Below are 23,800 nucleotides of genomic sequence, written 5' to 3'. Positions count from 1 at the left end.
TGACAACGTATTTATCTGTCACTTATAGTCCGCTGCGGCTAATATATGGACAAATATTTTTGCCCTCTGAAATGGAGTGGGTGCGGCTTATATACGGGTGTGTTCTACAGTCTGGGAAAGTTGCAGACATTCTCTGTGTGAAAACTGAAGTAAACATTTACTTTGGCACATGAACAATATTTGTCAACTGTCCAGATCGACCTACAGTACAGCGCTCCTTTGTCTTGGTCAGTTACAGACCATGATCATCACACTTCAACATCTCTGACATGTGAATGTTGCCTGTGCCAGGTCAGTGTTGCACGAGAAAATATGTTCTAGACTGGACAAATAAATGTTACGCAAATACGACCAGGAAGTCCATGTTTATATACTACATTACCCAGAAGGCTCAGACAGGAACAGGAAGCAGGCGTGAGCTACAGTTTGATCAATAGGAGTTGATATATTGCTACAGGTGGTTGTCCTCTTCACAAGGAACAAACATAAGTTGTGTTGTCGTCTACACAAGGAACAAACATACTTTGTGTTGTTGTCTACACAAGGAACAAACATAAGTTGCGTTGTCATCTACACAAAGAACAAACATACATTTTGTTGTCGTCTACACAAAAAACAAACATAAGTTGTGTTGTTGTCTACACAAGGAGCAAACATACATTGTGTTTTCGTCTACACAAGGAACAAACATAAGTTGTGTTGTCGTCTACACGAGGAACAAACATAAGTTGTGTTGTCGTCTACACAAAGAACAAACATACATTTTGTTGTCGTCTACACAAATAACAAACATAAGTTGTGTTGTCGTCTACACAAATAACAAACATAAGTTGTGTTGTCGTCTACACAAGGAGCAAACATACATTGTGTTGTCGTATACACAAATAGCAAACATAAGTTGTGTTGTCGTCTACACAAGGAACAAACAAACGTGTTGTCGTCTACACAAGGAGAAAACATACATTGTGTTGTTGTCTGCACAAGGAACAAACATAATTTGTGTTGTTGTCTACACAAGGAACAAACATAAGTTGTGTAGTCGTCTACACAAAGAACAAACATACATTTTGTTGTCGTCTACACAAAGAACAAACATAAGTTGTGTTGTTGTCTACACAAGGAGCAAACATACATTGTGTTGTCGTCTACACAAGTAACAAACATAAGTTGTGTTGTCGTCTACACAAGGAGCAAACATATGTTGTGTTGTCGTCTATACAAGGAACAAACATAAGTTGTGTTGTCGTCTACACAAGGAACAAACATACTTTGTGTTGTTGTCTACACAAGGAACAAACATAAGTTGTTTTGTCGTCTACACAAAGAACAATCATACATTTAGTTGTCGTCTACACAAAGAACAAACATAAGTTGTATTGTCGTCTACACAAGGAGCAAACATAAGTTGTGTTGTCGTCTACACAAGGAGCAAACATACATTGTGTTGTCGTATACACAAATAGCAAACATAAGTTGTGTTGTCGTCTACACAAGGAGCAAACATACGTTGTGTTGTCGTCTACACAAGGAGAAATCATACATTGTGTTGTCGTCTGCACAAGGAACAAACATAAGTTGTGTTGTCGTCTACACAAAGAACAAACATACATTTTGTTGTCGTCTGCACAAAGAACAAACATAAGTTGTGTTGTCATCTACACAAGGAGCAAACATACATTGTGTTGTCCTCTACACAAGGAGCAAACATACATTGTGTTGTTGTCTACACAAGGAACAAACATAAGTTGTGTTGTCGTCTGTACAAGGAACAAACATAAGTTGTGTTGTTGTCTACACAAGAAACAAACATAAGTTGTGCTGTCATCTACACAAGGAGAAAACATACATTGTGTTGTCGTCTGCACAAGGAACAAACATAAGTTGTGTTGTCGTCTACACAAGGAACAAACATAAGTTGTGTTTTTGTCTACACAAGGAACAAACTAAAAGATACATTTTGTTGGTGAAAAGGAGAAGTTTGTGCGATAAGATTGGAGGAAATGACAAAGTTGCGCATTATTCGCACAATTTGTGTGAATCAGCGCGATCACAACGTTGCAGTTTCCTGAAATGTGTTCATTTGTGTCTTTATTACGTGCACTGTTTTTTGGCACTGACTTTTTGTGACAGCAACTTTTGCCTTTGAATTTTGGGAACTGAATAGTTTTACATCAAATGATGCGACAGTTTCATAGAAAACATATGTTGGCAAAATGTGTGCATTCAAAATTCAGTGTTTTAAAATTTTGTGTATAAAAATCTACTGTAAAAAATGTGATGTTTCGAAAATTTTTGTAAAAAAGAAATTAGAGAATAAAATGCAGTGTAAAAAATGTAGCGCTGAAAAAGTCAGTGTTTTAAAATGTGTTGTATTGAAATGTAGCATAAAAAATTGATGTGTACATTTTCATTGTAAAAAAAATAGTGTACAAAAATTCTGTGTAAACAAATTCAGTGCTGAAAAAATAATTGTATAAAGTAGTGTTAAAAAAATGTTGGTGTAAATAAATTTGGTGTAAAAAAAATCAGTGTAAAAAAATGCAGTCTTGCTTAAATTGTGTGTATACAAATCAAGTGTAACACAATTGACGTATGAAAATTAATTGTAAAAAAATAGTGTGGACAAATCAGTGCATATAAATTCAGTGTAAAATATTCAGAGCTGAATAATCAAGTGTATACATTTGTAGTGTCAAAATGTTGGTGTATAAAAATTTATTGTAAAAAAATTTCAGTGTAAAAAATCAGTGCTAAAAAATTTATTGTATAAAAAAGTAGTGTAAAAAAACAGTGTATGAAAATTCAGAGTCAAAATGCAGTTTTGTTTAAATTGAGTTTATAAAAATCTAGTGTAAAAAAAATGGTGTATAAAAATTAATTGTAAAAATAATAGTGTGAACTAATTTGGTGTATATGAATTCAGTGTAAAATATTCAGAGCTGAACAATTAAGTGTATACAATTGTAGTGTCAAAAGGTTGGTGTATAAAATGTATTGTAAAAAAAATTCAGTGTATAAAAATTCAGTGTAAAAAAATCAGTGCAAAAATTCTGTGTAAGAAATTCAGTTATGAAAAATTAATTGTATAAAAAAGTAGTGTAAAAAAGTTTGTGTGTAAAAATTCAGGGTAAAAAATGCATTTTTGTTTAAATTGAGTGTATAAAAATGTAGTGTAAAAAAATGGTGTATAAAAATTAATTGTAAAAAAAATAGTGTGAACTAATTTGGTGTAAATAAATTCAGTGTAAAATATTCAGAGCTGAACAATTAAGTGTATGCAATTGTAGTGTCAAAATGTTGGTGTTTGAACCTTTATTGTAAAAAAAAAATTCAGTGTAAAAAATTCAGTGTATAAAAATGTAGTGTAAAAACTTTGGTGTATAAAAATTCAGTGTGAAAAAAAAGTGTTGTATAAAAATGATGTGGCTGAAAAAGCAAGACTGAGGTGAGGTAAATGAAGACTGAGGTGAGGTAAATGAAGACTGAAGCCAACCAGCATCCTCGGCTTCATCCAGAGTGGGCGGGGCTTGTTTAGTGAGGTGAGAGGTGTGTGTACCCCAAGTACACTGACACAATATCAAAGATTTGCAAGGCTTTAGTTTTCATGCACTCCATTTGAAGAACACTTTTGGCCAACAAATTGTCTTTCCATGACCTTGTTGGCAACATTTCATGTCAAAAGGATTCAGTTCACAAAAATCAAACGCCAAAATCCAGCTGCACAAATCCAGCGTCAAAATCCAAAGTTTGGCACTAAAAACCCAAAGGAAGCTTCTCGGGACTGAATAGCTAACTTGGAGTTAGCGTCTGCTAGCTGGGTTAGCATCCAGGAGAGACCCACCACCCGAAAGACCCCCAAGGTTGCAGCAACATCACACCAAAAAAAAAACATTTCCTTGAAAAGTGGGACGTTGTAGAGAATTTATCCAAAGCGATACTTGGGCCAGTACTTGACTGGTCTGGGCGCCTGCTGGACCATGGGTCTGTTGCCGCGGGCGATGGTGAAGCCACGCTGCTCGCGCAGGCCGACCCTGGGCAGGAAGTGGGTGGAGACGTGCCGGGGCTTGACCCTGGGACTGGAGCCCAGTTTGGCTTTCCCTCGTTTGTTGAGCGCCACCAACCAGCCCCGGCCGGTCCGGGTGCTGCCGTGGACCACCGAGGCGTAGGTGTTGTAGCCGCTCTCCTGGAAGCGCTCGCGGAACTTGCAGTCGTCCGTAAACCACTCCTAGCGATCAACAAGGTCCGCTTTAGATTTACATATAGATGGATAGATATATAGATAGATAGATAGATAGATAGATAGATAGATAGATAGATAGATAGATAGATGGATAGATAGATAGATAGATAGATAGATAGATGGATGGATATATGGATGGATGGATGGATGGATGGATGGATAGACAGATAGATGGATGGATGATAGATAGATAGATAGATAGATAGATAGATAGATAGATAGATAGATAGATAGATAGATAGATAGATAGATAGATAGATAGATAGATAGATGGATAGATAGATAGATAGATAGATAGATAGATAGATAGATAGATGGATGGATAGATAGATAGATAGATAGGTAGGTAGGTAGCTCGGTCGGTCGGTCGGTCGGTCGGTAGGTAGATAGATAGATAGATAGATAGATGGATCGACAGACAGATAGACAGACAGACAGATAGATAGATAGATAGATAGATAGATAGATAGATAGATAGATAGATAGATAGATAGATAGATAGATTGATAGATAAGTAAATAGATATATAGATAGATAGATAGATAGATAGATAGATAAGTAAATAGATAGATAGATAGATAGATAGATAGATAGATAGATAGATAGATAGATAGATAGTACTTTGATTCCTTCAGGAGAGTTCCTTCAGGAAAATAAAAATGAAAATCTATATCTTCTCAGAAAACTTTTGAGGTCTTATACACTCCTTGGCACGTTACCGTCACAGGACAAATAAGGAGGACCAAAATCTAAGACAACTTCATGGTCTTGATCACAAGGGACACTAATTGCATGCTAAAGCTATTTTGTAGTTTCCACAACCCTCAATGTTCATGCTAACATGCTAATGATGCTAACCATGCAGCTCATTTTGTTACGCCACGTCTTCAAAATAATATTACACAAGAAAAAGTGGAATAAAAGATTAAAGAAGTGTGATGTGATGAGCGAGATGTTGGAATATTGACACTAATAACACACACTTCTTTTTTACTGTCAAACTCGCATTGCTGGAAAAATAATAAAAACATGGAATTCACAGACAGATACAAATAATGTATCTATATTGATACATGACTTGTTTAACACTTTTGTGAGTGGGACCCTTTTGGATCCCTGAGACCTTTAGTGTGATAATTGTGTACGTGGCATTGCTCCAAAAAAATAATAAAAAGGTTAAATTGACTAATAGATCTGAAGTTGATCTAGAAATTGAAGTCTATCCATCCATTTTCTACCGCTTGTCCCTTTTGGAGTCGTGGGGGGCGCTGGATTCTATCTCAGCTGCATTCGGGCGGAAGGCGGAATACAACCTAGACAAGTCGCCACTTCATCACAGGGCAGGGATTGAAGTGTTGAATGTAAAAATGATATATATTGATACATGACTTATTTGAACACTTTTGGATCCTTGAGACCTTTAGTGGGAATTTTTTTTTTAATATGTCATTGCTCATCCATCCATCCATTTTCTACCGCTTATTCCCTTTGAGGTTGCAGGGGGCACTGGAGCCTATCTCAATTATAATCAGGCGGAAGGCGGCCTACACCCTGGAAAAGTTGCCACCTCATCGCAGGTCATTGCTCCAAAAATAATAGCAATTTTAAATTGCCTGATAGATCTGAATTTGATCTGAAGATTTAGGTGTTGAATGTACAAATAATCTATACATTGATATATGACTTATTTGAACACTTTCAGGACTGGGACCCTTTTGGAACCCTGAGACCTTTCTTATATGTCATTGCTTAGAAAAATAATAACAAAACAAATTACATGACTTATTCAAGGCCCTGATGACTTCACATCAAAATTCCAAGTTGAACATTTTGGGAAGAAATATTGCATAGTTTGTTTGTTTGTTTTTTTGTTTGTTTGTTGTTTGTTTGTTTTCACATACAAAATGGGTTTGGACTAAAAGGAATTTTAAAATGTCAAACTAGTGTAAACCTGAAATGACATCAACAAATAGATCTGAAGTCCATCTAAAGAAATGTGAAAGTAAAAGAAAGACATAATTAACACTTTAATGACTGAGAGCCTTTTGGGTCCCCGGGACCTTGAAGCAAAAGTGAGGGAAGCCCTCAAGGCAACAATATTTGCAAAATGGCCCCGCTTTCTTTCCTTTTCCACTGGAAAAAGGTTCCTGCCCTAGGACCACAGGCTAAATATCCCTGCTGGGAAGCAAACATTCTCTGCTGCTGTTTCCTTACCCAATTCCTGCTACAAAACAAAGCATCTTGTTAGCAGGAACAACCTCATGGCTACCATCACCTCACGCAGAACCTACCACAAGCTAGCTGAGGGAGCCCCACTGCACCAGGGAGTAGTAGTGTTATTGCGGCTGGAACAAGACTTACTGCTCCAGTCTCCAGTGTGTTGATGAGGTTGAGACACTCCATCTTCTTATGCTCTGGCAGAGCAGGTGTGCTGGTAGAAGTCAGGAGCCAGAAAGTGGACTAAACTTTAGCAGACGTGTGCAAAGTGCAGCTAAATCTCTTTAAAACTACGTCAACAAGTGGAATAAAGTGCAGCTAAATCTCTTCAAAACTACATCAGCAAGCGGAATAAAGTGCAGCTAAATCTTTTTAAAACTATGTCAAAAAGTTTTAAACAGATTTAGCTGCGCTTTATTCCACTTGTGGAATAAAGTGCAGCTAAATCTCTTTAAAACTACGTCAACAAGTGGAATAAAAGACAAACAGGTCAAAAAGTTGACTCAAAACCTTTTTTTTTTTACTTTTCTCAGAAATAATAATGAATGAAAATCAATGTTGTTATGAATGATTGAGATATTTAAGGCTGACATTACGACACATTTAATATTACACTTTGATTGTATTTATTTAGGGTGGGTGGTTTTGCATATTTTTATTTTTTTTACATAAAAAAAACACATTTTTCTTTAAAAAAAAAAGGGCATAAAACAAAAAAAGGTAATAATGAAGTAATATATTTGAAGTTGATTGAAGTCAAATCATGCATGACTTATTTTTGAACATTTTTAGGATTGGGACCCTTTTTGGATATCTAAGAATTTTAGTCGTATTTTCGTTTTTTGATTGTCATTGCTCAAAAAATAATAATGAATTAAAATCAATGTTGCTATAAATTACTGACATACTTAAGGCTCCAATTATATATGTGTATATATATATATATATATATATATATATATATATATATATATATATATATATATATATATATTAGGGGTGTAACGGTACGTGTATTTGTATTGAACCGTTTCAGTAAGAGGGTTTCGGTTCGGTACGAGGGTGTATCGAACGAGTTTGTATCTAAAGTCTTAACAAGCTGCTCTGCTGTCTGCTTCTGTCTGAGCAGTGAGCACCCAGCATTGTCCCGCCCACACAACCATCTGATTGGTTACATACAAAGCCAATTAGCAGGGCGTATTCAGAGCGATGTAACAGCCAATCAGCAGTGCGTATTCAGAAAGCATGGAGTCAGTGCTCCGGCGTCGAGATGAGCAGATATGTGTTTAGCAGTTGAGCAGCTGACATCGTACACTCCCCAAATTATACTAAACACTTCCCAGTCACAACTATTACAAACATCACTATGAGTCTGTTGACCTTCTAGAAACTTAAACTGCAGCTCATCTCTCTTATTGTTCTGGGTTGAGGTAAAGGCTAATTAGCTTTGAGCGTTAGGTTAGCTCATTTTGCTGTGTGTGTGTGAGTGTGTGCGTGCGTGTGTATAATAAAAGTCAACTACAGGCTTCCCAAATGCTGTAATAAATTAAACATGATGAGTTCACTTGAAACTGTTTAATGTTGCACTTTTTAAATGTAGAAGAAAGGTTTTGTCATTTTATTTAATCAAAGCAACAACTTGAGGCAGTTTAATGTGTATTAACATGGGTAGAATTATTATAGTGTTCCCAATGTTAAAAGGATAAAGCCATTGTTTACAAATTTGGTAAATAAATACCCCAAAAATTTATATTTTGTTGTTTTCTTACTGTACCGAAAATTAACCGAACCGTGACCTCTAAACCGAGGTACGTACCGAACCGAAATTTTTGTGTACCGTTACACCCCTAATTTATATATATATATATATATATATATCCATACATACACACACACACAGTGCCTCACCAGCCATGAACCTCACCGCACGTCACTGCCTCAGTGTCGGGTGTCACATGACCTCAGTGTCAGGTGTCACATGACATTAGTGTCGGGTGTCACATGACATTAGTGTCGGGTTTCACGTGACATCAGTGTCGGGTGTCACATGACATCAGGCGTGTAATGTGCATGCCAGCCCAGCAGGGGGTCATGTTGTCACTTTGGAAAGGAACAAGCTTGTCACCTTTACAATTGTCTTTGTAAGCGTAAAGGGACTGTGTGTGTATATATATATATATATATATATATATATATATATATATATATATATATATATATATATAGTCCCATTTACGCCTACAAACACATGTATGTAGAAAATAACAAGCACGACAGTACACAGTGTTGTCACTATGACAAGTGTAACACAGTGTTGTCACTATGACAGGTGTAACACAGTGTTGTCACTATGACAGGTGTAACACAGTGTTGTCACTATGACAGGTGTAACACAGTGTTGTCACTATGACAGGTGTAACACAGTGTTGTCACTATGACAGGTGTAACACAGTGTTGTCACTATGACAGGTGTAACACAGTGTTGTCCTTATGACAGGTGTAACACAGTGTTGTCACTATGACAGGTGTAACACAGTGTTGTCACTATGACAGGTGTTATACAGTGTTGTCCTTATGACGGGTGTAACACAGTGTTGTCCCTATGACAGGTGTAACACAGTGTTGTCACTATGACAGGTGTAACACAGTGTTGTCCTTATGACAGATGTAACACAGTGTTGTCACTATAACAGGTGTAACACAGTGTTGTCCTTATGACAGGTGTAACACAGTGCTGTCACTATGACAGGTGTAACACAGTGTTGTCACTATGACAGGTGTAACACAGTGTTGTCACTATGACAGGTGTAACACAGAGTTGTCCTTATGACAGGTGTAACACAGTGTTGTCCCTATGACAGGTGTAACACAGTGTTGTCACTATGACAGGTGTAACACAGTGTTGTCACTATGACAGGTGTAACACAGTGTTGTCCTTATGACAGGTGTAACACAGTGTTGTCACTATGACAGGTGTAACACAGTGTTGTCACTATGACAGGTGTAACACAGTGTTGTCCTTATGACAGATGTAACACAGTGTTGTCACTACAACAGGTGTAACACAGTGTTGTCCTTATGACAGGTGTAACACAGTGTTGTCCCTATGACAGGTGTAACATAGTGTTGTCACTATGACAGGTGTAACACAGTGTTGTCACTATGACAGGTGTAACACAGTGTTGTCACTATGACAGGTGTAACACAGTGTTGTCACTATGACAGGTGTAACACAGTATTGTCACTATGACAGGTGTAACACAGTGTTGTCACTATGACAGGTGTAACACAGTGTTGTCACTATGACAGGTGTAACACAGTGTTGTCCTTATGACAGGTGTAACACAGTGTTGTCACTATGACGGGTGTAACACAGTGTTGTCACTATGAAAGGTGTAACACAGTGTTGTCACTATGACAGTTGTAACACAGTGTTGTCACTATGACAGGTGTAACGCAGTGTTGTCACTATGACAGGTGTAACACAGTGTTGTCACTATGACAGGTGTAACACAATGTTGTCACTATGACAGGTGTAACACAGTGTTGTCACTATGACAGGTGTAACACAATGTTGTCACTATGACAGGTGTAACACAGTGTTGTTACTATGACAGGTGTAACCGCTCTCCAAAAAAATGCAGATGGCCTTAAAACGGCACAATACTCAGTCACCATATTTAAGTACCCAAAATAAAGACCCGACATAAATATAAATTCAATCGGATCAGAAACATTGGAGGAAACGGGATTAAAACCCGATGCTAACCGCCCATAGAAAATACATGGGTACGGCTAGTAGCTACTATTAGCAAACAAATAGACTTACCAACTCGGCTTAATATCTCAACATCGACACACTCTTTCATCGCAACGCGGCCCTGATGGTCGGCACCTATAAGTTTACAATTAGTTGTAAAATGTTGGACGGTTGTTTTTACGATATGCAGTCAAACGACAACTTTAAAACATACCGGCTTCAGATGTCCCCAGGCCTAGCCGAGTAGTGCAAGAATGATCTCTGGAATCACTAGCGCCCTCTACCACCAGGAGGCCGGAGAACAGGTGCCTCACACAGTGCGTCTTCGCAGCCGTTTTATGATTGCCCAGCACAAGAAATACGTTACACACATACAGTTGTTGACAAAATACACTGTACATTATATACCTCAGCTAACTAAACTATGGAAATGTATAATATAATTCATATAGCAATACGGTCTCACTGCACAGCAGCCAGCAGTTAGCCGAGTCATTGCGCAATCCATGGGGAGGCTCAACTGGCTGTGACTCACCGCAAGTAATTCGCAGTATTTGAACGGCAAATGTGAAAATTAAGCGATTTTGAATAAAAAATAATTTGAAACTGATGACACCCGACACTGATGTCATGTGACACCCTACACTAACACTACTCAAGTCATGTGACACCCGACACTGATGTCATGTGACACCCTACACTAACACTATTCAGTGGCCCCGCCTCACCTGCCTCCCCTGACAGCACGTCACTGCACTGAGGTCATGTGACACCTGACAATGATGTCATGTGACACCTGACACTGAGGTCATCTGACATCCGACACTGATGTCATGTGACACCCGACACTGATGTCATGTGACACCCGAAACTGAGGTCATGCGACACCCGACACTGATGTCTTGTGACACCCTACACTAACACTACTCAGGTCATGTGACACCCGACATTGATGTCATGTGACACCCTGCACTAACATTACTTAGGTCATGTGACACCCGACACTGAGGTCATGTGACACCCGACACTGAGCCCATGTGACACCCGACACTGTGGTCATGTGACACCCAAAACTGAGGTCATGTGACACCCGACACTGATGTCATGTGACACCCTACACTAACACTGCTCAGGTCATGTGACACCCGACACTGATGCATTGTGACACCCTACACTAACACTACTCAGGTCATGTGACACCCGACACTGATGTCATCTGACACCCTACACTAACACTACTCAGGTCATGTGACACCCGACACTGAGGTCATGTGACACCCGACACTGAGGCCATGTGACACCCGACACTGTGGTCATGTGACACCCAAAACTGAGGTCATGTGACACCCGACACTGATGTAATGTGACACCCTACACTAACACTACTCAGGTCAAGTGACACCCGACACTGATGTCATCTGACACCCTACACTAACACTACTCAGGTCATGTGACACCCGACACTGAGGTCATGTGACACCCAACACTGAGGCCATGTGACACCCGACACTGAGGTCATGTGACACCCAACACTTACTTCTATAGAACTGTAGTCCAAAGAGCGACTAGCGAGGTCTAGCCAGTTGTTTTGGTCTTGTTGGACACATTGGTCTTGTTGTTGTTGTTGACCTTTAGTCCCTCCCACATCTGTCTTGTTGTTGTTGTTGACATTTAGTCCCTCCCACAGCGTCCATACAACCACCAATCACGTGTGGGGAATCATGACCCGCCTCCAAGCGGCTGCCACAACTAGATTGCAGTGAAAGTCTGACTGTTGAACTGCACGTGTGGATTGAAGAGGTCCTGAGGGTCCTGCTGAATGACCCCATTTTCTTATCCAACTTCCCAGGCAGAACTTGTCTAATTCGCGCTAGCTGGCTGCCTGCCTGCCTGACTGCCTGCCTGCCTGCCAACCTCCCTGCGGGCCATGGTCCAGTCAAGACTGTGGCGCTGTGATGAGAGGATTTAAGTCCTCTGTCCGTTTGGGCTTTGAAAAAGTCTTGAGGGTTGCGACTAAAAGAAGATCCCTTTTTTGGTCAGTTTTAGGAGCAAAGATGCTAACGGGCCTTAGCATTAGCATTTGCTCTTACGGACGGGGTGCACAAAAAATAGATTTGCATCCTAAAAACACTTTTTATTTTTCCCCATTCTGAAGCTATGAAGCTAACCTCCTTTAGCAAATGGCGTCACGGTGAGCGAATGCCTGACTGTTTGACAGGAGGAGAGACAATGTTACACAAACATTCTAAAAAACAACATCACGCTTCAACACATCAAACCTTGTTGGGCTCCAGCAGCGCTGGGCCGCTGTTTGGAGAGAGGTGTGCTGCTGAGGGAGAGAGAGGTGTGCTGCTGAGGGAGAGAAAGGTGTGCTGCTGAGGGAGAGAGAGGTGTGCTGCTGAGGGAGAGAAAGGTGTGCTGCTGAGGGAGAGAGAGGTGTGCTGCTGAGGGAGAGAGAGGTGTGCTGCTGAGGGAGAGAGAGGTGTGCTGCTGAGGGAGAGAAAGGTGTGCTGCTGAGGGAGAGAGAGGTGTGCTGCTGAGGGAGAGAGAGGTGTGCTGCTGAGGGAGAGAAAGGTGTGCTGCTGAGGGAGAGAGAGGTGTGCTGCTGAGGGAGAGAAAGGTGTGCTGCTGAGGGAGAGAGAGGTGTGCTGCTGAGGGAGAGAAAGGTGTGCTGCTGAGGGAGAGAAAGGTGTGCTGCTGAGGGAGAGAGAGGTGTGCTGCTGAGGGAGAGAGAGGTGTGCTGCTGAGGGAGAGAAAGGTGTGCTGCTGAGGGAGAGAGAGGTGTGCTGCTGAGGGAGAGAGAGAGGTATGCTGCTGAGGGAGAGAGAGAGGTGTGCTGCTGAGGGAGCTGCACCAAAGACATTGAAATCAACATTTCCAAAATAAGAGTTGTGTTAGCTAGGCTTAAGCTAACTGCTAGCATAGTGTGGTAGCACTCACGGTGGCGTGTAGCCGTCCTCTCTTGTTCATGGCCAGGAATCTGTGACTGTACACCCCCCGGATGCCCACCACCCCCTGGGACACGGCAAACAGCTCCAGGACACCTGGGAGGACACAACGCAGATGTTGGAACGCCCCACTCAGACACTAGGGGGGCGGACTTTCACACACTCTGGACACTAGGGGGCGGACTTTCACACACTCTGGACACTAGGGGGAGGACTTTCACACACTCTGGACACTAGGGGGCGGACTTTCACACACCCTGGACACTAGGGGGAGGACTTTTACACAGTCTGGACACTAGGGGGTGGACTTTTACACAATCTGGACACTAGGGGATGGACTTTCACACACTCTGGACCCTAGGGGAAGGACTTTCACACACTCTGTATTCTAGGGGGAGGACTTTCACACAGTCTGGACACTAGGGGGCGGACTTTCACACAGTCTGGACACTAGGGGCGGACTTTCACACACCCTTGACACTAGGGGGTGGACTTTTACACAATCTGGACACTAGGGGATGGACTATCACACACTCTGGACCCTAGGGAAAGGACTTTCACACACTCTGGACACTAGGGGGAGGACTTTCACACAGTCTGGACACTAGGGGACGGACTTTCACACAGTCTGGACACTAGGGGCGGACTTTCACACACCCTGGACACTAGGGGGTGGACTTTTACACAGTCTGGACACTAGGGGGTGGACTTTCACACACCCTGGACACTAGGGGGAGGACTTTTACACAGTCTGGACACTAGGGGGGGACGTTTACACAGTCTGGACACTAGGGGGCGGACTTTCACACACCCTGGACACTAGGGGGCGGACTTTCACACAGTCTGGACACTAGGGGACGGACTTTCACACACTCTGGACACTAGGGGGCGGACTTTCACACACCCTGGACACTAGGGGGAGGACTTTTACACAGTCCGGACAATAGGGGCGGACTTTCACACACCCTGGACACTAGGGGGCGGACTTTCACACACCCTGGACACTAGGGGACAGACTTTCACACACTCTGGACACTAGGGGGTGGACTTTTACACAGTCTGGACACTAGGGGGCGGACTTTCACACACTCTGGACACTAGGGGGGGGACTTTCACACAGTCTGGACACTAGGGGACGGGCTTTCACACACTCTGGACACTAGGGGACGGACTTTCACAAAGTCTGGACACTAGGGGGCGGACTTTTACACACTCTGGACACTAGGGGGTGGACTTTTACACAGTCTAGACACTAGGGGGTGGACTTTTACACAGTCTGGACACTAGGGGGCGGACTTTTACACAGTCTGGACACTAGGGGGTGGACTTTTACACAGTCTGGACACTAGGGGGTGGACTTTCACACACCCTGGACACTAGGGGAAGGACTTTTACACAGTCTGGACACTAGGGGGTGGACTTTTACACAGTCTGGACACTAGGGGGCGGACTTTCACACACCCTGGACACTAGGGGGCGGACTTTCACACAGTCTGGACACTAGAGGACGGACTTTCACACACTCTGGACACTAGGGGTCGGACTTTCACACACTCTGGACACTAGGGGACAGACTTTCACACACTCTGGACACTAGGGGGAGGACTTTCACACACTCTGGACAGTAGGGGGTGGACTTTTACACAGTCTGGACACTAGGGGCGGGCTTTCACACACCCTGGACACTAGGGGGAGGACTTTTACACAGTCTGGACATAGGGGGTGGACTTTCACACACTCTGGACCCTAGGGGGCGGACTTTCACACACTCTGGACACTAGGGGAAGGACTTTCACACAGTCTGGACACTAGGGGACGGACTTTCACACACCCTGGACACTAGGGGACGGACTTTCACACACTCTGGACACTAGGGGGAGGACTTTCACACACTCTGGACACTAGGGGGTGGACTTTTACACAGTCTGGACACTAGGGGGCGGACTTTCACACACCCTGGACACTAGGGGGAGGACTTTTACACAGTCTGGACACTAGGGGGAGGACTTTCACACACTCTGGACACTAGGGGCAGGACTTTTACACAGTCTGGACACTAGGAGGCGGACTTTCACACAGTCTGGACACTAGGGGACGGACTTTCACACACTCTGGACACTAGGGGGCGGACTTTCACACATTCTGGACACTAGGGGGAGGACTTTCACATAGTCTGGACACTAGGGGACCGACTTTCACACTCTCTGGACACTAGGGGGGGACTTTCACACAGTCTGGACACTAGGGGACGGACTTTCACACACTCTGGACACTAGGGGACGGACTTTCACAAAGTCTGGACACTAGGGGGCGGACTTTTACACAGTCTGGACACTAGGGGGGGAACTTTCACACACCCTGGACACTAGAGGGAGGACTTTTAACAGTCCGGACAATAGAGGCGGAATTTCACACACCCTGGACACTAGGGGGAGGTCTTTTACACAGTCTGTACACTAGGGGGCGGACTTTCACACACCCTGGACACTAGGGGGAGGACTTTTACACAATCTGGACACTAGGGGGCGGACTTTCACACACCCTGAACACTAGGGGGAGGACTTTTACACAGTCTGGACACTAGGGGGCGGACTTTCACACACTCTGGACACTAGGGGGAGGACTTTCACACACTCTGGACACTAGGGGGGGGAATTTCACACACCCTGGACACTAGGGGAAGGACTTTTACACAGTCTGGACACTAGGGGGCGGACTTTCACACACTCTGGACACTAGGGAACGGACTTTCACACACTCTGGACACTAGAGTTCGCACTTTCATACAGTCTGGACACTAGGGGACGGACTTTCACACACTCTGGACACTAGGGGGCGGACTTTCACACAGTCTGGACACTAGGGGGGTGGACTTTCACACAGTCTGGACACTAGGGGGCGGACTTTCACACACTCTGGACACTAGGGGGGGACTTTCACACAGTCTGGACACTAGGGGACGGACTTTCACACACTCTGGACACTAGGGGACGGACTTTCACAAAGTCTGGACACTAGGGGGCGGACTTTTACACAGTCTGGACACTAGGGGGCGGACTTTCACACACCCTGGACACTAGGGGGAGGACTTTCACACACTCTGGACACTAGGGGGGGGAATTTCACACACCCTGGACACTAGGGGACGGACTTTCACACACTCTGGACACTAGGGGGAGGACTTTCACACACTCTGGACACTAGGGGGTGGACTTTTACACAGTCTGGACACTAGGGGGCGGACTTTCACACACCCTGGACACTAGGGGGAGGACTTTTACACAGTCTGGACACTAGGGGGAGGACTTTCACACACTCTGGACACTAGGGGCAGGACTTTTACACAGTCTGGACACTAGGAGGCGGACTTTCACACAGTCTGGACACTAGGGGACGGACTTTCACACACTCTGGACACTAGGGGGCAGACTTTCACACATTCTGGACACTAGGGGGCGGACTTTCACACACTCTGGACACTAGGGGGAGGACTTTCACATAGTCTGGACACTAGGGGACCGACTTTCACACACTCTGGACACTAGGGGGGGGGACTTTCACACAGTCTGGACACTAGGGGACGGACTTTCACACACTCTGGACACTAGGGGACGGACTTTCACAAAGTCTGGACACTAGGGGGCGGACTTTTACACAGTCTGGACACTAGGGGGCGGACTTTCACACACCCTGGACACTAGAGGGAGGACTTTTAACAGTCCGGACAATAGAGGCGGAATTTCACACACCCTGGACACTAGGGGGAGGTCTTTTACACAGTCTGTACACTAGGGGGCGGACTTTCACACACCCTGGACACTAGGGGGAGGACTTTTACACAATCTGGACACTAGGGGGTGGACTTTCACACACCCTGAACACTAGGGGGAGGACTTTTACACAGTCTGGACACTAGGGGGCGGACTTTCACACACTCTGGACACTAGGGGGAGGACTTTCACACACTCTGGACACTAGGGGGGGGAATTTCACACACCCTGGACACTAGGGGGAGGACTTTTACACAGTCTGGACACTAGGGGGCGGACTTTCACACACTCTGGACACTAGGGAACGGACTTTCACACACTCTGGACACTAGAGTTCGCACTTTCATACAGTCTGGACACTAGGGGACGGACTTTCACACACTCTGGACACTAGGGGGCGGACTTTCACACAGTCTGGACACTAGGGGGGTGGACTTTCACACAGTCTGGACACTAGGGGGCGGACTTTCACACACTCTGGACACTAGGGGGGGACTTTCACACAGTCTGGACACTAGGGGACGGACTTTTACAAAGTCTGGACACTAGGGGGCGGACTTTTACACAGTCTGGACACTAGGGGGCGGACTTTCACACACCCTGGACACTAGGGGGAGAACTTTCACACACTCTGGACACTAGGGGGGGGAATTTCACACACCCTGGACACTAGGGGGAGGACTTTTACACAGTCTGGACACTAGGGGGCGGACTTGCACACACTCTGGACACTAGGGAACGGACTTTCACACACTCTGGACACTAGGGGTCGGACTTTCATACAGTCTGGACACTAGGGAACGGACTTTCACACACTCTGGACACTAGGGGGCGGACTTTCACACAGTCTGGACACTAGGGGGGTGGACTTTCACACAGTCTGGACACTAGGGGGCGGACTTTCACACACTCTGGACACTAGCGGACGGACTTTCACACACTCTGGACACTAGGGGGTGGACTTTCACACAGTCTGGACACTAGGGGACGGACTTTCACACACTCTGGACACTAGGGGACGGACTTTCACGCAGTCTGGACACTAAGGGACGGACTTTCGCACACTCTGGACACTAGGGGGCGGACTTTCACACAGTCTGGACACGAGGGGGAGGCCTTTCACACAGTTTGGACACTAGGGGGCGGACTTTCACACACTCTGGACACTAGGGGGAGGACTTTCACACAGTCTGGACACTGGGGGTGGGGACTTTTACACACTCTGGACACTAGGGGGCGGACTTTCACACAGTCTGGACACTAGGGGGAGGACTTTCACACACTCTGGACACGAGGGGGAGGACTTTCACACACACTGGACACTAGGGGACGGACTTTCACACACTCTGGACACTAGGGGGAGGACTTTCACACAGTCTGGACACTAGGGGTCGGACTTTCACACAGTCTGGACATTCAAGCTCTTCATTTTCACAGCAATGATTCCATGCCAATTCCTCGGGTGAAGATTTGATTCAGAATCGATTTCTCGATTCAAACCAATTCTGACAAAGTATTATTTGGCACAATTATTACAACCAGATTTTTTTCAAAATAGGTGAGAAAAGCTCCTTCTGTAAGCATATATATATATATATATATATATATATATATATATATATATATATATATATATATATATATATATATATATATATATGTATGTATATATATATGTATGTATATATATATACATATGTATGTATGTATATATATATATATATATATGTATGTATATATATATATATATATATATATATATATATAAATATAAATAGTAGTACCCTTTTTCCATTTGTAATATATATATATATATATATATATATATATATATATATATATTACAAATGGAAAAAGGGTACTACTATTTTTTTGAAGGTAAAATTTTAGCACCTGAGTTACTAGTTTGTTTTCTTTAACCTTAAAATAAACTCAGTTTTTTTTTTTGTTTGTTTTTTGTTTTTTTTTACAGTATAGTAAAACACATACACAAATAGTACAACTGTTTCGTTTGGGGATTTTATGGTAAAATTTGGTAAACTTATTTTAACCTTAACATCTTTGTTTGTTTTATTGTATTTTTTTTTTTTTTTTTGCAGTATATTACTAGAAATTGAAAACGGATACCACTATTTTGTTATGGTCATATTTTTGCAACTGAGTTAGTTTTATTAAACCTTGAAATACACTTTGTTTTTATTGTGTTGTGTTTGTTACAGTATATTAATACAGTATACATGAAAAAAATGTTCCACTGTTTTTCTTATGGTAAAAATATGGCAATTAACCGTAATATCTATTTTTTTATGTGGTAAAATTTAGCCAATCCAGGTTTAGTTTTTTTTTTTACCGTAACATCTTTTGTTTTTTGTTGTTTTTTTTTTACAGTGTATTCCTACAACTGAAAAAAGGGTACCGCTTTTTATGATAAAACTCCGGCAACTTGGCTGCTAGTTTGTGTTATTTAACCTTAAAATATACGTGTTTCTTTTTTCATTTTTTTTACAGTATATTTTAATATAAATGAAAAAAATACTGTTTGCTTTTTTAATGGTAACATTTTAGCCACTTTTTTTAAACTGTAAATGCTTCTTCTTTTTTTCTTTTTTCCCCAATGTGTACTACGAACGTAAAAACGGTACTACTTGTTTTAAGGTAAAATTCTGGCACCTGAGTTATTAGTTAGTTTTATTCAACCTTCAAATATGGGTGTCTTTTTAACAGTATATTAATATACATCAAATGGTAACACTGTTTTGTTTTTTGCATACAATAACATTCTGATGACTGAGCTGCCCTTATTAATTTTTTTCATGTTAAAATGTATTCTTGTTTTTACAATCTTCAATTTGATTGTTTGGAATCATAAGTCCTCCTCTCTGAGCTGCCACCTTATCGTGGTAGAGGAGTTTGCGTGTCCCAATGATCCTAGGAGCTATGTTGTCCGGGGGCTTTATGCCCCCTGGTAGGGTCTCCCAAGGCAAACAGGTTCTAGGCGAGGGATCAGACAAAGAGCAGCTCGAAGACCTTTATGAAGAAGAAAAAACATAGACCCAGATTTCCCTCGCCCGGACGCGGGTCACCGGGGCCTCCCTCTGGAGCCAGGCCCAGAGGTGGGGCACGATGGCGAGCGCCTGGTGGCCGGGCCTGTTCCCATGGGGCCCGGCCGGGCACAGCCCGAAGAGGCAACGTGGGTCACCCCTCCAATGGGCTCACCACCCATAGCAGGGGCCATAGAGGTCGGGTGCAATGTGAGCTGGGCGGAAGCCGAAGGCAGGGCACTTGGCGGTCCGATCCTCGGCTACAGAAGCTAGCTCTTGGGACGTGGAACGTCACCTCACTGGGGGGGAAAGAGCCTGAGCTAGTGCGCGAAGTTGAGAAGTTCCGGCTGGATATAGTCGGACTCATTTCGACGCACAGCAAGGGCTCTGGAACCACTTCTCTCGAGAGACACTGGACCCTCTTCCACTCTGGCGTTGCCGGCAGTGAGAGGCGACGGGCTAGGGTGGCAATTCTTGTTGCCCCCCGGCTCAAAGCCTGCACGTTGGAGTTTAACCCGGTGGACGAAAGGGTAGCCTCCCTCCGCCTTCGGGTGGGGGGACGGGTCCTGACTGTTGTTTGTGCTTATGCACCAAACAGCAGTTCAGAGTACCCACCCTTTTTGGGAGCACTCAAGGGAGTACTGGAAAGTGCTCCCCCGGGTGATTCCCTTGTCCTACTGGGGGACTTCAACGCTCACGTTGGCAATGACAGTGAAACCTGGAGAGGCGTGATTGGGAAGAATGGCCACCCGGATCTGAACCCGAGTGGTGTTTTGTTATTGGACTTTTGTGCTCGTCACAGTTTGTCCATAACAATCACCATGTACAAACATAAGGGTGTCCATATGTGCACTTGGCACCAGGACACCCTAGGCCAGTTCCATGATCGACTTTGTAGTTGTGTCATCGGATTTGCGGCCTTATGTTTTGGACACTCGGGTGAAGAGAGGGGCGGAGCTTTCTACCGATCACCACCTGGTGGTGAGTTGGCTGCGATGGTGGGGGAGGATGCCGGACAGACCTGGGAGGCCCAAACGTATTGTGAGGGTCTGCTGGGAACGTCTGGCAGAGTCTCCTGTCAGAGAAAGTTTCAATTCCCACCTCCGGAAGAACTTTGAACATGTCACGAGGGAGGTGCTGGACATTGAGTCCGAGTGGACCATGTTCCGCACCTCTATTGTCGAGGCGGCTGATCGGAGCTGTGGCCGCAAGGTAGTCGGTGCTTGTCGGGGCGGCAATCCTAAAACCCCTTGGTGGACACCAGCGGTGAGGGATGCCGTCAAGCTGAAGAAGGAGTCCTATCGGGTCCTTTTGGCTCATAGGACTCTGGAGGCAGTGGACAGGTACCGACGGGCCAAGCGGTGTGCAGCTTCAGTGGTCGCTGAGGCAAAAACTCGGACATGGGAGGAGTTCGGGGAAGCCATGGAAAACGACTTCCGGACGGCTTCGAAGCGATTTTGGACCACCGTCTGCCGCCTCAGGAAGGGGAAGCAGTGCACTATCAACGCCGTGTATGGTGCGGATGGTGTTCTGCTGACCTCGACTGCAGATGTTGTGGATAGGTGGAAGGAATACTTCGAAGACCTCCTCAATCCCACCAACACGTCTTCCTATGAGGAAGCAGTGCCTGGGGTATCTGTGGTGGACTCTTCTATTTCTGGGGCTGAGGTCGCTGAGGTAGTTAAAAAGCTCCACGGTGGCAAGGCCCCGGGGGGGGGGGGGGGGGATGAGGTACGCCCGGAGTTCCTTAAGGCTCTGGATGCTGTGGGGCTGTCTTGGTTGACAAGACTCTGCAGCATCGCGTGGACATCGGGGGCGGTACCTCTGGATTGGCAGACCGGGGTGCTGGTTCCTCTCTTTAAGAAGGGGGACCGGAGGGTGTGTTCCAATTATCGTGGGATCACACTCCTCAGCCTTCCCGGTAAGGTTTATTCAGGTGTACTGGAGAGGAGGCTACGCCGGATAGTCGAACCTCGGATTCAGGAGGAACAGTGTGGTTTTCTTCCTGGTCGTGGAACTGTGGACCAGCTCTATACTCTCCGCAGGGTTCTTGAGGGTGCATGGGAGTTTGCCCAACCAGTCTACATGTGCTTCGTGGACTTGGAGAAGGCATTCGACCGTGTTCCTCGGGAAGTCCTGTGGGGAGTGCTCAGAGAGTATGGGGTATCGGACTGTCTTATTGTGGCGGTCCGCTCCCTGTACGATCAGTGCCAGAGCTTGGTCCGCATTGCCGGCAGTAAGTCGAACACATTTTCAGTGAGGGTTGGACTCCGCCAAGGCTGTCCTTTGTCACCGATTCTGTTCATAACTTTTATGGACAGAATTTCTAGGCGCAGTCAAGGCGTTGAGGGGTTCCGGTTTGGTGACCGCAGGATTAGGTCTCTGCTTTTTGCAGATGATGTGGTCCTGATGGCTTCATCTGACCGGGATCTTCAGCTCTCACTGGATCGGTTCGCAGCCGAGTGTGAAGCGACTGGAATGAGAATCAGCACCTCCAAGTCCGAGTCCATGGTTCTCACCCGGAAAAGGGTGGAATGCCATCTCCGGGTTGGGGAGGAGACCCTGCCCCAAGTGGAGGAGTTCAAGTACCTAGGAGTCTTGTTCACGAGTGGGGGAAGAGTGGATCATGAGATCGACAGGCGGATCGATGCGGCGTCTTCAGTAATGCGGACGTTGTACCGATCCGTTGTGGTGAAGAAGGAGCTGAGCCAGAAGGCAAAGCTCTCAATTTACCGGTCGATCTACGTTCCCATCCTCACCTATGGTCATGAGCTTTGGGTCATGACCGAAAGGATAAGATCACGCGTACAAGCGGCCGAAATGAGTTTCCTCCGCCGTGTGGCGGGGCTCTCCCTTAGAGATAGGGTGAGAAGCTCTGCCATCCGGGAGGAACTCAAAGTAAAGCCGCTGCTCCTTCACATCGAGAGGAGCCAGATGAGGTGGTTCGGGCATCTGGTCAGGATGCCACCCGAACGCCTCCCTAGGGAGGTGTTTAGGGCACGTCCAACCGGTAGGAGGCCACGGGGAAGACCCAGGACACGTTGGGAAGACTATGTCTCCCGGCTGGCCTGGGAACGCCTCGGGATCCCCCGGGAAGAGCTAGACGAAGTGGCTGGGGAGAGGGAAGTCTGGGTTTCCCTGCTTAGGCTGTTGCCCCCGCGACTCGACCTCGGATAAGCGGAAGAAGATAGATGGATGGATGGATGAATCATAAGTCAAGTATGTATATTGATTTGAACAAAAATAATGTATATGATATGTCTTTCAATGATAGATGATATTACAGCTGAAATGAAGTTCAAATAAAACAATCATTAATTTTTAAAAAACGATGACATTACAGTTGAAATAAAATGAAAATAAATACAAATATATTTGAAAAAGTTAAACTTACAGTTGAAAAGTAAAAGTATTTTATCAAGGCCTATTATGTTTAGCAGGCCATGTAAAAAGAGGTGTCAGGTGAGAAGTGGCCATGGGGGCCCGGAGTTTGACACCTATAGTTCATAACAGTTTGACCCTGGAACAGACTTTTTTCCATGAATCGCAACATTCCAAAACACCTTTACCTGCCAGGCCAACATCTGAGAGCAGCCGCTAAGACGACCTTCAAAATAAAAGCAGGGAGACTTACTGCGGTGGTCGGGCTGATGGCTGCCGTTGACCGCGCCGTCGCGGTGGATCTGGAGGTGGAAGCCGATGCCCACGCGGCAGTAGAGCCGACACGTCCTGCGGGCCCCCTCTTCCTCCTCCTCCTCCTCCTCATGTGCGCATTGTGCGCACAGCAGGTGCGCGAAGGTGAGGAGGCAGAGTGGAAAATTCAT

General features: G+C 44.8%; 1 protein-coding gene across 1 annotated transcript; it reads right to left on the bottom strand.

Annotated features, from left to right (window-relative positions):
- Nucleotides 1-3,590: 3,590 nt before the first annotated feature.
- On the bottom strand, nucleotides 3,591-23,800 carry fgf5 (fibroblast growth factor 5). Its single transcript, XM_061874187.1, has 3 exons — nucleotides 23,611-23,800; nucleotides 13,158-13,261; nucleotides 3,591-4,225 (listed from the first exon to the last, which is right to left on the bottom strand). The coding sequence occupies exons 1-3, from the start codon at nucleotides 23,798-23,800 to the stop codon at nucleotides 3,923-3,925; spliced, it is 597 nt and encodes a 198-aa protein (XP_061730171.1). The 3' UTR covers nucleotides 3,591-3,922.

The sequence above is a fragment of the Nerophis ophidion genome, linkage group LG01 (assembly GCF_033978795.1).
Source record: "Nerophis ophidion isolate RoL-2023_Sa linkage group LG01, RoL_Noph_v1.0, whole genome shotgun sequence".
In the NCBI taxonomy this organism is placed as follows: domain Eukaryota; kingdom Metazoa; phylum Chordata; class Actinopteri; order Syngnathiformes; family Syngnathidae; genus Nerophis; species Nerophis ophidion.
The sequence above is the reverse complement of the archived record's forward strand: the minus strand, read 5'-3'. Positions and strand labels throughout refer to the sequence as shown.